General features: G+C 35.1%; 1 protein-coding gene across 1 annotated transcript; it reads left to right on the top strand.

The window, feature by feature from the left end:
• Window positions 1–2299: 2299 nt before the first annotated feature.
• On the top strand, window positions 2300–5756 carry LOC111419802 (uncharacterized). The gene is made up of 4 exons (XM_071194609.1): window positions 2300–3393; window positions 3485–3577; window positions 3637–3693; window positions 3766–5756. Exons 1-4 carry the CDS (start codon window positions 3276–3278, stop codon window positions 3927–3929), a joined length of 432 nt encoding a protein of 143 aa, XP_071050710.1. The 5' UTR covers window positions 2300–3275; the 3' UTR covers window positions 3930–5756.
• The last annotated feature ends 10097 nt before the right edge of the window (window positions 5757–15853 follow it).

Here is a 15853-nt window from a genome sequence, read left to right as displayed (position 1 = left end):
GCTGGCGGACCACATATATCAATAAATCTGCTCATACACTCCCGGACAGTACGCCGTAGGTTAGGGTTAGCAGATCTTCTCTGCATATGTGGTATCACTAGTTCCTTCGCTAAATCTTTCAAAAACATTCTGCGTTTGTGAGTCACTCCTATGTTGTAGTTTGGATGTTCCTTCGTAAAGACTGTATATGCATTGAGTGCTGCAACATCAATTATGTTGAAGAAAAATGTCATGGGCCATCGTTTACTTTGCCTCTTGCACGTGTATGTCGACACCATTTGATCCATGATGTCAACACTGCCCTTTGTTTTATTATAATGAGAGAAGATTTCAGGCTTCCTCTTAGCGTCGTCATTGATAGGTGAGTCGTGGTGCATGGTGCTTATTAAAATTACGCATTTGTTCTTTTTACTTGCGTAACATACCATGGATACGTTATTTTGAAAACAAAACAATGAAGAGTAGACTACGCGATCTTTTGAGGCTTTCATTTCTTTCGGAATGTCACGCTTATTCTGACGTAATGATAAGTAGTAGTGACAGATAAGTTGCTAGCGGGACACTAGTGAAGAAATTGTCTATCGTGAGATTGCGACCAGAATTATGAATGCCACGCACAAGAGTTTGTACTACTTCAAGCCCCAGGTTCTTATGTGGGGATTCTCCGGGCTGGCGACCAACATAAACTAAACCATCCAAAGCATAACCAGACGTAGATTCACACATCCAAAATATTTTAAGTCCATATTTTGCCGGTTTACTTGGCATATATTGAACGAATGTGCATCTATCTCTAAACCCAACGAGTTTTCATCAATAGTTACATTAGTATCAGGTATGAAGCAGGTTTTGCATTGCGGAATTAATAAATCCCAAATGTAGGACACCATTGCTAACTTATCGGTTTCCAAACGCGCTTTCCGGGTTCTCTTGTCGTCAAATCTGACGAATCCTCGTATTTCTTCAAAGCGAAATATGGACATTGTGGCTCGGTATACAGGATTGGCAAATTCATCACAAAAAAATTCTCTCGCATGAATAAGTAAACCACAGAATGCAAGAAATTCATCAACATCTTAAAAAATCCATGATTTAGAGGTATAATTTAATAATAAAGACTAAAAAGGCCTCTTCTTCTCTAAATAATATATTTATTATATTTTATCTACATGGTACCGGTTTCAACATGTTCACATATCATCATCAGCCAAATCTACAAAGCATCAGATCACAGAAGAAGAACAATAAAATGAAATATATATATTTTTTAAAAATATCTGAAAATATATAACTTACAGTCGTAAAAAAGGGTCACAGCGTAGGGACATACAAAATCACAAGTAAAATGAAAGTAAAACTGTAAAACTCTACAATAAAATAAACAAATTAAAACTTTTTATAAATTAAGAAGAACATTAATGAAAGCATACTCGATACAACTGACAACTAGTTCTCGATTTCGAGCGGAAAAACTTTATTTTATCGCAAACAGGTTATAAATATGAATTATAATTAAAACGAAAAAGAGTCGGAACTTAAAATTACGAAAATCTAATGTTTCAAGAAGGCGTACAAAGGCTTTTAAAAAAAGTTTCTATTTGATCATTCAGCAAGCGAAAATCTTTTTTATGCTTAACTTTATCGAATTCAAAACCCTCCAAAAAATCCATTCTTACACCCTTATCGCATTTGTGAAGGAGTTTCACATTTTCAAAGTTAATGTTATGTTCGGTCTCACTCATATGCTTAAATACAGGGTGCCCATTATGTATGGAATATAGTATATATCTTGGTAGATATCAACTTTACAAAAAAACATTTTATACAAAAGTAGTTTAATATTTTAGTTGCCATAATAAGACATCATTCAATTGTTTTTATTTCAGAAAACAAATGAGCAACGAATAACACTTGAAGTTTTTTAAATGGCAATGTACCCTTTCGTTAGGCTCATTTGACAGAGATTTTTTTTCTCTTTACGATGACGTAAAATTTTAGAACCCTTATATCAGAAAATGTTTTAAAAAAATGTAAAAACTTTAACTAATAACATTAATCTAGATATCCGAGATCGTCAAGTACCTCGAATTATTGGAGATGTACACTAATTTTTCGTTTATTGGTATGTAAATTTAATTTACGGTAATAATTCGAGGTACTTGACGATCTCCGATATCTAGATTAATGTTATTGATTAATTTTTATTAATAAACAATTTTTCATTTTTTTCCAAAATTTTTTGATGTAAGGGTACAAAATTTTTACGCCATCGTAAAGAGAAAAGTAATCTCTATAAAATGACATTTAAAAAAATTTAAGTATTATTCGTTACTCATTCGTTTTCTGAATTAAAAACAATTGAATACAGTCTTGTTATGGCAAATAAAATATTAAACAACTTTTGTATAAAATGTTTTTTTATAAAGTTGATACCTACCAAGATATATGCTATATTTCATACATAATGGGCACCCTGTATATTGGAAGTATTCCTGGTTTTGTGTACATATATTCTTTTATGTAGCTTCCTACCGGTCTGACCTATGTAAACAGCGGCACAATCACAACATCCGATAGAATAAACACCACTACAGTCTAAAATGTCTTCTTTCTGTTTATGATTGGCCAATATATCGCTTATCTGTCCATTAGACTTGAAACCAACATAAACACCGTATGATTGTAGAATAGACTTAGGGCCGGTTGTACAATATGCCGATGAACTTCCCGATAGCGTTATCTGGCCGATAAGTTAGTTTGTACTGTATTACAATGTACGGATATTTTTGTCGGGGAGATTATCGACAGGATAACTTATCGGGTACTCAGAGGTGCCGATAAGACGGTTATCCGCCAGATATGTATGATTATCAAGGTTTTTATATAACAACATTGACAAACCTTGTCTGTCGTGAAAAAGTTTGGTTAGTTTGTTATTATGGAAGGGAAAAAAAATAAACGTGCTACTAATTATATACAAGAGGAGTGTTGGCGATTAATTGAAATAGTAGAAAATCTAGCTAATATTATAGAAAATAAAAAAACAGATGCGGTTACTTGGAAAGAGAAGGTATGTAAGCTTTATTAACCAATATATTATCACTTGGTAGTTATTTATCACATATCTTGTATTTTAGAAAGCGGCGTGGCAAAAGATTTGTCAAACTTTTAATTCAACCGGCACGACAAACCGTACCTGGGAACAGCTTCGCAGTAAATACGAAACATTAAAAAAAGAGGCTCGTCAAGCCGTTGCGAAATACCGCACTGATGTGATGGGTACTGGTGGAGGACCATGTGAAGAAAAGTTAAACCCGTTACGTGAAAGAATTAGAAATTTGATAAAACTAAGCTGCGATGGAACACCATCACAATTTGATAGTGATTGTTTAGGTTAATTATTTACCAATTTTATAATATATGTGTTTAACTCTGTTTATGAGAAATGCATGTTTAATCTTAACTGTTAATTCTTTTATATCAGATGTCCAAGATGAACTGCAGAGCACAAGTTCCACAGACAAACGTTTAAAGCGTGATGAAGCTTTTATAAGCCCTAGCACATCCGTTATAATAGGTATTTTTATTTGAAATATTACTGTAGAACTTACATAACGCTATGATCATTTCTTTTAGATACAGAACAAATTGAAACTAAAAACCCATCAATTTATCCACACCCCAATACGCAAGGTAATTTTTAATGTTTTTGCATATGTAGATATTGTTAAATAATAATAATAATTAAATAATAATTATTTCTAGTTATAGATGCAGATGACATTGTGGAAGGAAGTAATAATTGGAGTCATTACTCTCCTGCCCAATTAAAAAAGGCCAAACATCCGGCTTTGCAAACCAGAAAAGGAAAAAGACCTAGTAAAAAGATGAATCTTTCTGCTGCTGGGCAAAAATTCAGCCTTGGCTAGACGCTAAAGCTGATCTAACAAATTTAAAACTGAAATTATTACAAGAAGAATTCAATGTCAAACAACAACGCGAAAAAGAACTGCATGAACAACAATGTCAAATTAACAAACAACTAATAGAAATAAATAACTTGACTATTAAAAAAACTTTACTAGATATAGAAAATATTTTGAATGTTTAAAGTAAATTATTTCACCTTTATCGTTCAAAATTCGTTGAAATAATAATAATAATATGATTCTCTAATACCACAGGTTTTAATTCATTCATTCATAACAATCGTGAAAAGTATTGAATAAACTCAGAACGCGCTGTGTAATTATTATTGTCTGGATTGCCACCATAAGCGTATCCATCTGGAACGTTTCCTTCTTGAATGCCTTCTAAAATGTTATTACGTATTTGTGGATCTAATGGCGGCTCATCTTCGCCATTTAATATAGCGAAGTTATGTAATACGGCACAAGCAACATTTATCGCTTGTACCCTTCCATAATTTAATTTCACTCCTAACGATAATATGGGAAATCGTCGTTTCCATACACCGTAGCTACGTTCAACAGAATTTCTTGTGCGAAGCAAAGCCTCTTGAAATAAATTTTCTTGTGGTAACGTAGGGTTTGGCAACGGCGTAATTAAGTAACGTGCTAATCTGTAGCCACTGTCACCCAATAATACTTTATTTTGGAAGTCGCCTCGCTCAAACCTGGCTTTTATGACAGAAGAATTGAAAATGATTTGATCGTGGCTTGAACCAGGCCATCGAGCCACTATGTCTCTTATACATAGATTGGCATCGCAAATTGTTTGCACATTAAACGAATAATATCCTTTCCTATTTCTAAAATTTTCCGCATGATCACCACCTAAAAATACATAGTACTTACTGACACATTAAAAGCAAATAGCAATAATTCATACCAGGTGACTGAATCTTGATATGTGTGCAATCAATTGTTCCTATAACCTTAGGAAATCTTGCAATTGCATAACATTCCTCACATATTCTATCTATTTCCTGGTGATCTTGCGGAAAGTAAATAAATTCGTTTTTGAGACTGGAAATTGCTTCAGAAACCTTCCTTATAATTCTACTTGCGGTTGACTTGTGTATACCACAAAAATCTCCGACAACAATGAGCCCACTCCCGGTAGCAAAAAAACGAAGCGTCAGTAACAACTGATTTAAAGGGGTTACAGCTGCATTTCTATAATACACAAAAAATATAGTACTTATAAACTTTGGTATTGAATTCAGTTATAGATTTTCTACCAATTTCTCCTTACCTGTCTGTGGGAGTTTCCAACCTATCCACAATTCGACCTAATAGGTACATAACACTTTTTTTTTGTTAACCGAAACCGTTTAAAAAATCCGTTTCATCCCACTGCGCCATGTGGTTAGGTCGTTCTTTAATTTCTTTTTCTTTTCTTTTATTTAAAAACACATTAACTAAAAATTCGTTTTCGGACTCACTGCTGATACTAGTATCGTACAAATTAAACATTTTTCGATATTTTTCAAAACGCTAATTGCACAATTTACACAATTGTTATTATTGTCAAAATCAGTTCAAATTTCAAAGAAAGACGTTAGCGTTACCAATGTACGGATCAAATTACTAGATCTGGGAAAAAGTACTACCAACAAAGTCTTTAGCCGATGGCAATCCTCCCGACAAAAACAGTTTGTACAACAGCGAATATCTTTATCCTCCCGATAAGTTTATCGGCCGGATAGTTATCAGACAGATTTATCGGTATATTGTACAACCGGCCCTTAATCTTGCAGTTGATCTTATTGTATGTTAGTGATCTAAAACTGTCAAATCTGTCTTTATCATAATTATAAAGAGGATCTTGCTTAATGATGTTTTTGAACAGTAGTCAGCTTGATTACACCACTAATATCACCAATATAAAATTCAGTAAAAATGAAATCGAATTACTTAACAAGGGTCATAAATTTGCTATTCAATCTCAACCTAACGTTCATTTGACTGCAATAGAGATAGATTGTGCAATTAATAAGCTACCCAATCGCAACAACATTAAAAATGACATTATTCCTATTTTAAAGAAACATGAAAAATCAATTCATAATAATCAGAAAGGCCCTAACCATAATATACATTATAAATTACATAATACTATAAAATCAATAAAACAGAAGTTATCAGATAATAATGCATTATACATAAAAGCCGACAAAAATGCCGATACTGTCATCGTTGATAGAGATGAATATTACAATAAAACGATCTCCTTTCTAAATGATAACGGTTATAAGGAAGTTAAAAAAGACATTATTAAAAAAACACAAGGATACTTTGAATAAACTAAGCCAAAATATATATTTTCTTACTCCTATGAACTCCTACATACCTCAATTATATTCACTCATTAAACTTCATAAAGACAAACTACCCATAAGACCTATAACTGCATGTTACAATTCACCCACTTCTAAAATTACTTCGTTCATCTACAATATTTTTAAACAAATTGATTTTCAACCTAAATAGTATACTATAAAAAAACTCAATACAACTAATCAAAAAATTAAAACATACTAACCCCAATAATAGTATCATATTATCGTTTGATGTTGTTGATCTCTATACTAACGTTGACACCAATTACACCTTAGACATTGTGGAAGATATTTTTTATACTCATTTTAAAGATAAAATCACAACATCACACCTAATTAATATACTTCATCATATTATTCAACAGAACTATTGTAGATTTAGTGACAAAATTTATAAACTTGAACACGATTTACCTATGGGTTTGTCAATATCCGGCAGTTTGGCTGAATTGTATTTAGATCACATTGAGAAGAACTTCATTATTAATCGCTTGAACCCTTATTCCAAATATATAGTAAAATGGATCAGATATGTGGATGACGTTTTTTGTGTTTGGAACGGCAATAGATCTGATCTTGATAATTTCTTGATTATATGAACAACATTCATACGAATCTTAATTTTACCTTAGAAGTTGAAGATGAAAATAAATTAAACTATTTAGATTTGACAATACTTAAAGGTGACCACTGTTTTGCCTATGACATTTTCAGAAAACCTTCTTCCCTAAATACTATAATTCCATACGATTCCTTCCATCCACACAGCCATAAATTAGCCGCTTACCAATCACATATTACTAGATTGTTGAGATACCCTTTAGATAGATCCGCTAAATTCAGAGAAATAAAGTTTATTAGTACTTTAGCAAAAAATAATGGTTATCCTCTCAACACTATCGATAAACTACTGTTCAAAAACATCATTAAGCAAGATCCCCTTTATAATTATGATAAAGACAGATTTGACAATTTTAGATCACTGACATACAATAAGATCAACTGCAAGATTAAGTCTATTCTACAATCATACGGTGTCTATGTTGGTTTCAAGTCTAATGGACAGATCAGCGATATATTGGCCAATCATAAACAGAAAGAAGACATTTTAGACTGTAGTGGTGTTTATTCTATCGGATGTTGTGATTGTGCCGCTGTTTACATAGGTCAGACCGGTAGGAAGCTACATATAGAATACATATATAAGAATATATGAACACAAAACCAGGAATACTTCCAATATATTTAAGCATATGAGTGAGACCGACAATAACATTAACTTTGAAAATGTGAAACTCCTTCACAAATGCGATAAGGGTGTAAGAATAGATTTTTTGGAGGGTTTTGAATAAAGTTAAGCATGTGTGACATCGCTAAAGATTCTGCCGTGGCACTGGCAGTCGCCGGAGCGTCGTGGAGATGTTCCGTCTGTAGATCTCCTCCGCCGCCCGCACGACGTACTTCCCGTTCTTTCATCAGCACATCTATTCCCGGGAGCATTGCGGCCGAACATGCTCCGCCTGTCTCTCTTGAAACAATTTTTGATATGGTCAGAGAGATGCGAACGGATATGCGTGAGATGAGCTCTAGATATGAGAATTTGGTCGAGTCGGTGGAGTTCTGTAGTCAGCGAGTGTCTGATATTGAGGTGACTGTGAAGCGCTTCCAGGAGCAGATGAAAATCATTGACAGACTGAACGCTGAACACATATCCCTGAAAAAACAAGTAACCGATTTGTCCGATCGTTTCTGATATGGAACAATATTCTCGCAGAAATAATCTGGAGATCCAGGGGGTGCCTGAGAGGGACAATGAAAACCTGGTAGAAGTGCTGGGGTCCATTGGTAATTTTCTTCAGGTTCCTGTATCCTCGACGGATGTGGACGCGGTTCATCGTGTTCCGCATGGTGCAGGGTTTCAGAATCGGGAGGCAACCCCCAAGACCATTATTGTGAAGTTCTGCAGTCGTCTCAGACGGGATAACTTCCTGGCCGCTGCTGCGTTGAAGAAACGATCAGTTCCTGCTGGTGTACGTCCGGGTCTCAAGATTGAGGGTGTTGCGGAGAGGTGTTTTGTTAATGAGCATCTCACGCCGCAGAACAAGATTCTATTTGGTCGGGCCCGTGGGCTGGCTAGAGAGAAAGGTTATAAGTTTGTCTGGATTCGTAATAATAAAATTTTTGTTCGAAAGGATCCAGACTCGCGTGCAATTCATGTTAAGAGCGATAAGGAAATCTCAATGCGGATTTTGATGTTATTTGCTTAACAGAACCCTGGCTCCACTCAGGTATCTACTCCTCGGAGGTTTTGCCTCATTCATACCAAGTTTTTAGATGCGATAGGCCAAACGTGGGTGGTGGCAGGTTGATGGGACGTGGTGTTTTGATCGGTGTTTCTGATGCGTTGGCTGCTGTGCGGCAGCCGGACTGGTTCGGCGGGGTCGATGCGGTTTGCGTTACGCTGCGCGACGTTGACTCCAGCTTGCACGTTTGTTGCATATATATTCCACCCCATGATAATGTAGCTCTTGCCTCTTTCATTGAGCAACTTGTCTCAATTATTGAGCGGCGTCCTGACGAAAAATTTTTGATTTGCGGTGATTTTAATCTACCAGAAATTACCTGGTCGCTTTGATGCCACTTATCGCTCATGCGTGGCTTCTCGTATCGGTACCGGCAGTGCTCGATCGTCCGACTTCCTAGACGCTCATTCCCTGTGTGGCCTTAATCAATACAATCATTATTGCAACGCGTTCGATAACACGCTTGATTTAATTTTAACAAATTTTCCCCTGATCTCAAACATATCTTTGAGTGATAACTAGGACCCGGTACTTTTGTAACGGTACGATAAGACTTACCCCCTCCACTTGTTCTCCTAGAAAATGAGTCGGTGGCGTCAAGTCAACTCACCTGATCGGTTGTTATTGACGACCGACGATCGGTTTTTTATTGCGCATCAATGTCAACATTGTCAACTGTCAGTACGATTTCACTGTTGTTCAAATGTGCAGTATTCGACGCTTTTCATCCGCATAATTTCGTCAAATTTGCTATTTATCTTTCTTTAGTTACCTTTAATTGGAATTTGGAGTTCTGTTTGAGTTCGTATTATTGTTTTTTTTTAAGAATTGTTTTTAGTTTCCCTTTGTGGTAAAATTGTTGTTCGGATTTGAAAATTGTTCAACAAATTGCCGAAAACAATATACCTTTAACTCAAGGAAAAATATGGTTCAATAGCTCAGTATTTTATTTATGCTCCACTTACAAGTTGTGATGTTGAAAGATCATTTTCTAGGTACAAACACATTTTAACGTCAACTAGAACGTCATTTACAGAAGAAAATTTAGGGATGGTTGTTTCAATATGCGTTAACAGCAATATTTTTATATCCGTATCCGATTTGTGATTGATATTACAAATCGGATCATGTTTGTTTGAATTAAAGTTATAAAATATATATTTTTTTAATATTTTCTAATCGTACTGACAGTTAACACTGACGTGTAATAAACCGATTGTCGGTCGTCAACAACAACCGATGAGGTGAGTTGACTTGGTGAGTGACTTGTTTTCTAGGAGAACAAGTGGAGGGGGTAAATCGTATCGTTTCGTTACAAAAGTTCCGTGCCCTAGAGATAACCCATTGGTTCATGAGGACATAGCGCACATAACCCTCGAATTTTCATGCACAGCAATTAATCAACCTAATTTGAACAATAAATCAAATGTTACATATAACTATCGTAGGGCAAACTTTGATGAACTTAACCAATATTTGACATCAATAAATTGGAACTCTAAACTGCGGCATGGCAGCATTGAACGTCTCTTGAATATTTTTTATTTTCATTTAAGGTACGCAATTGAAAAACATGTACCTAAATTCAAAGAAGGACCCGGAGGATACCCAGTGTGGTTTACACCTAGCACTATACGGGTTCTCGGTGAGAAGAAAAAGGCCCACAGGAGGTGGAAGTGGTATGGGAACCGGATCGATTATTTGTCTTTCTCCTTGTTGAGGGGTCGCGCTAAACATCTTATTAATACCGATTATAATAACTACATTCAACGTACAGAATCGAATATTACAAGTAATCCTAAGCACTTCTGGTCTTTCCTTAAGCGTAGGAGGGGTCTAAGTGGTGTTCCAGCGGTGTTGAAACTGGGTGACTATTTAAACTATTTATACTTCTTAAGTAGTTACTTCAGTGTATTTTAATAGAAATATTATGGATAATAAGTATTTGCTTTATCTGCTGTTTTTAGTACCCACTCTGTAGCTGATTTAACTAAATATTATCAGTATCTTAACTACTTTTTTTCTTGACAATAGAGTATGTATCTAATATGTTGACTAATAAAATAGTTCTAAAGGAGGGAATGATGTCACAATTTTTATAATAAAATATACCAAAGCCTCCATAAACTAAAAATTATAAAATAGTTCTTTTAATGTGTAATAATAAATATTTTATAGAAAACAATTGACTGTTTTAACTACTCTTTTCACTTAAAATAGGTAATTAATCTAGTATTTAATAGTTAACCTAAAGAATTATTGTTGATATTACATCTACTTTTTTTAGATTTTATATCTATACCTCTCTAGATAATTTAACTATATATAAAATGGTGAATATATCTAAATATAATAGGTATTAGGTAATGGTAAATAAATAATAAACATTTAATTGAAAATAAAAATAAATGTATTAAAACACAAAATAAATACGTATATAAACACGATCTTGAATATTGAACAAATTTAATTAAAAAGGAGGTGTTGGTTTTACAACTAATGAACCATCTTGAAGAATAATAATATTGATGAGTAACATCCTTGGAATTAATAATATCGGTCACGTCAGTGACAGGCTTGTCAACAAAAAAGCATAAATAGCGTTCATTGAATTTTCTCTGATTTAATTTGCTTGTTAAAAAATAAACCTTATCAATAAAAATTATATGTATAATGCTATGAAATTCCAAAGATGTATTCTCACTCTTTTTAATAATAACATCATTTTTACGGTACTTTGTGTTACATATTTCACTCCTTTCACAGACTAAAACCTTTTTCATTATGTCTGAATCTATGTTAAGTTTTATAAAGTCCACCACACAACGCAAATCTTTATATTCTCCTAACGGCATAACCGTAGATGATGTATTTTTAAACGACTGGAGATAAGTGGCAAAAGTAAATTGAGATTTTATTGCACTTGTTAAGAGTATATTTTTTCTGCTAGTCACAACATTTGTATATGATTTGATTTGTTTATGTTTTGCCTCGTTTCTCATGACCCAGAGCCTTTTGAATGGGCCTACTTTTCGAATCACACTGGGATAGTGTATAATGAAATGATGTTTAGGTGTTAATTCAACGTTGAATAAAGACATATATGTTTTATGATGTTTTTTTATTATACCCCTCAATTCGTTGAGTTTAGTTTTAGTCATATAATGCAAGAAGGCACAAGTCAACAAGAGTGCAAAGTAAAATCAGAAGCTTCCAAACTGGATAGCCTTTGGGAATTAAATCTCCAATTATAAGTGGAATGTAATGTATGAGACAATACGTTTCAATTGCCGACATTTTTAGTTTTAAGCCTTTGAAACATTTAGATGTGAAACTAGGAGAAATGTTACTTTTATCATTATGAGGATATTGAAAATTTTTTTCAGAATAAATATCATTTGCTATAAGAAATTGTTTCAATTTCTATTCTGATCTAAAATTATCAAATAAATTTATAACAGAAATAAACTCGTTACTTACTGTTGCAACACAATCGTGATTACAGCGAGCTAACCCATTGATAATTTTTTCAAACAATGGTTGAATTACTAGCTGTTGTATCTTGTTATTCTCTTAATTGTAACAGATCCGAACAAATTGAGAATAAAATCAGTAATGTTATCAGATTTGTTTGGTGTATTTGTATTATCTGTAGCTTTGTCCCATAAATGAACTATATTTGTCCTTTGATTTTCTTCGGTTATTTCAGATGGACTGCTGGGAGTACAGACAGACATATTTTTGCTGTTACTTTCGTGTATGTATAATTTATTGCTATTATGAAAATCTGGAGTTTGAGAGGCTTGTTGAAAATGCCTTACAATATGTCGTTTAAAAGAATATAAAGATTGAAACGTTTGTGGACAAACTGTACAGGAAAAATTGCACTGTGCATTTTTGCACCTGAATAAGTTAATAATTAAGTACCTACTCACAAATAAACTTAAATAAACAAATAATAATAATAAGTTTCTATTTACGGGTCAATTCGGCAATTGATGTTGCTACTGCGTTGTTTGAACTCCTATTGCCATCAATTTCATAGAAGAATTTCAACTTACACTTACGAGAAATTTAGACGTGTATGTTTTAAAACGTTCGGTTTGGATCCAGCTCATTACTATACGGCACCAGGACTTTCTTGGAATGCTATGTTAAAATTCACGAAAATTAAATTGGAATTGTTAACGGATATAGATCAAGTTCATTTCGTTAAAAAAGGTATCCGTGGTGGTATTTCCCAATGCTCCCTACGGTATGCTAAAGCTAACAATAAATATATGAAAAATTATGATGTCAATTCACAATCAAAATTTTTAATGTATTGGGACGCTAATAATTTGTATGGGTGGAATTAAACTTAATTGTTTGATGGCGTTTTTCTTTTAAAACTAATTTAATAAAACTGCTAATTTACACCATTATTAAAAAAAGAATCAATGACTAAAGCATAGCAGTGATCACTACTCGAGAAATAGCAAATCAAGAGGGACATAGCGTAGTTTATACTATTAACCTAGCTACTATGCGTCAAAAGTTGTAATACATTTTCTGAAGGTACTAAAACGTTAAAAAAAACGAAAATAATTTCTTTTTCAAAAATTATAAGCGATCGTGAAAATTTTGTCAAGTAAAAGTTATGTGAAATTATGTTGTCTACCAACTGAAGAAAAAAAAATTATAGATTTAAAAAAATAGCGTAGTTAGTACTCACATCCGGTATAACCGGAAGTACAAAGACAATGATTTCATGTCGTAATAATCCGTTTTAACAGCCTAATTATGGATTCCAAATGGTTTTCTTATACTACTAATAATAAAAAAAAAATATGGGGGTGAGCCACTTCTGAGGGACACCCGGTATGTTGGTTTTACGGTTTTAGAGCTGTCGAAATTATTAATGTACAATTTTTTTTACGATTTTTTAAAACCAAAGTATGGTGAAGGTATTTGGTTATGCTACATGGATACGGATAGCTTCACCGTTCTAATTAATTCCGATGATGTTTATAGAGACGATAAATTAAAATTAAATAAATTTGACATGTCTAACTACAGTCCTGATAATCAGTTTGACGTTATGTTACAAAATAAAGCGGTTTTAGGCCTCATGAAGGATGAGAATTGTGAAATTATGGAAGAATTTGTTGGTTTGAGATCGAAGGTGTATGCTAATAGAGTCGCTGATGGTCAGGTTACTAAAAAATGCAAAGGTGTAAAGAATGCTATCGTGAAACGCAAAATTACTTTTGAAAGTTATATTGAATCTTTAAATTCTAAAACCGTTTTGATTATTATTATTATTATTATTATTGCTGCCGGGCTGAGGAGAGCGGCCCCTCTCGTTACCGCGACCTATAAGATCTATTGTAACTTTAGCCCTCCAAAGGTTTAGGGCAAGTGTAGGTCCTTAATGAACCTTAGTATTGTCCTGAGGTCTTGAACCCTTATGTCGGTAGGTAACAGGGGAGTTTTACCGAAGACGTTGTGTCTTAGACGGCCTCTGGCGACGCAATTGCACAGTATATGTTCAGTAGTTTCTGACTCGTTGTTGCATAGTCGACAAGTTTGATCCTCAGCTTGTCCAATGTGGAAGAGGTGGTATTTTAGGGGCACATGGCCGGTTAGGTAGCCTGAAAGCGTTCTTAGATCCCCTTTGCTGAGGCATAAAACCTCTTTGGTTTTGTTTTGCGACGGAGTTATCATACGCTTCCCTTGTCTGTGACCTGGAAGTTCTTTCCAGCGTAAGGCTATCTTTGAAGCCTCCCAGTTGTTGATTATTTGTTTTAGGTGGCTTTTTTGTAGTCCACATCCAGGTTGGGATCCAATGAAGGGCGTGTTTGCTGCCTCTTTGGCCAGCTTGTCGGCCTTCTCATTGCCCTCAATGTTGCTGTGACCTGGAACCCACTATAGGGTAACATCATTGCTCCTAGCGAGTTCTCTCAGGTTGTTGGTACACTCTCTGATCAGTGCGGAGCCACATGTGTAGGCCTGAATTGTCTTTAAGGCGGCCCGACTGTCTGTGAAAATGTTTATGGATGCACCATTTTGTCCCTTCTGTAGGTTCAAAGCGGTGCAGAAGTTTATAGCAAGAACTTCTGCTTGGAAAATTGTTAAGTCCGAGCTGAGGGGCAATTTAATGTGGCTATTTGGTCCACTGATGCCCATGCCTACTCCAGATCTTACTGTCTTTGAAGCATCGGTGTACCAGGCTAGGGCTCCTCTTTTTAGTTGAGGTCCTCCCTTCGCCCAATCATCCCTGCTACTAAATATGACCTTATACGGTTGGTTGAAATTGTATTCCGTCGGCATGAGGTCCGTTTTAATTTCAATCAGGTGATTTAGACATGGGTCTTTGAGGATCTCGAGGTGTCCTCTGAGGTTACCCTGCATCAACTTGAGTGAAGAAACTGTTTTCAGTGATAAGGCACTTAAGGCTGCCTCCTTTTGTATATATATGTGGAGCGGTGTGAGACCGAGTAGGGATTCCAAAGCAGCCGTCGGACAGGATCTCATTGCACCCGTTATGTTAAGACATGCTAGCCGCTGGATTTGTGCCAGCTGTTGTTGAGCTGTCTTATGTTTTGTTTTTGGCCACCAAACCAATGAGGCGTAGGCGACCATGGGTCTGATTATTGCTACGTAGGCCCAATGAGCCATTCGTGGTTTGAGACCCCAGTTCCTTCCTAGGAGCCTGCGGCAGATCTGGTTTGCCATGATGGCCTTTTTCCTCACCTTATCTAAGTGTGAGTTCCAGTTTAGTTTACTGTCAAGTATAACCCCTAGGTATTTAGTTTCTGTTTTGAGGTTAATAGTTCTGCTTTCAATGGAGGGTGCTTTTATTTGTAGCTTCCTTCTCCGAGTGAAAGAGACTATTTCAATTTTATTGGGATTGATGCTAAGCCCATTGCTTCTGCACCAAGTACTGGTGAGTAGTAGGGTTTTCTGCATTAGCTGAGTTATGATTGAATCATATTTACCTCGGATTGTGATTACCAGGTCATCAGCATACCCTTGTATCTTAAATCCGTTTTTAGTTAGGGTGTTCATCAAGTCATCAACTACCAGGCACCATAATAGAGGTGATAGCACTCCCCCTTGGGGACATCCTCTTAGCGTCTTTATAGTCAGCGACTCGCCTCCCAGACTGGCTGTGATCTGCCGACTTTTCAACATGGCTATACACCACTTGATTGTCGACGGATGTATGTCTTTTACGTTTAGAGCCTTCTCTATGGATTCATAT

Source organism: Onthophagus taurus, chromosome 2 (genome assembly GCF_036711975.1).
Source record: "Onthophagus taurus isolate NC chromosome 2, IU_Otau_3.0, whole genome shotgun sequence".
Classification (NCBI taxonomy): domain Eukaryota; kingdom Metazoa; phylum Arthropoda; class Insecta; order Coleoptera; family Scarabaeidae; genus Onthophagus; species Onthophagus taurus.
The sequence above is the reverse complement of the archived record's forward strand: the minus strand, read 5'-3'. Positions and strand labels throughout refer to the sequence as shown.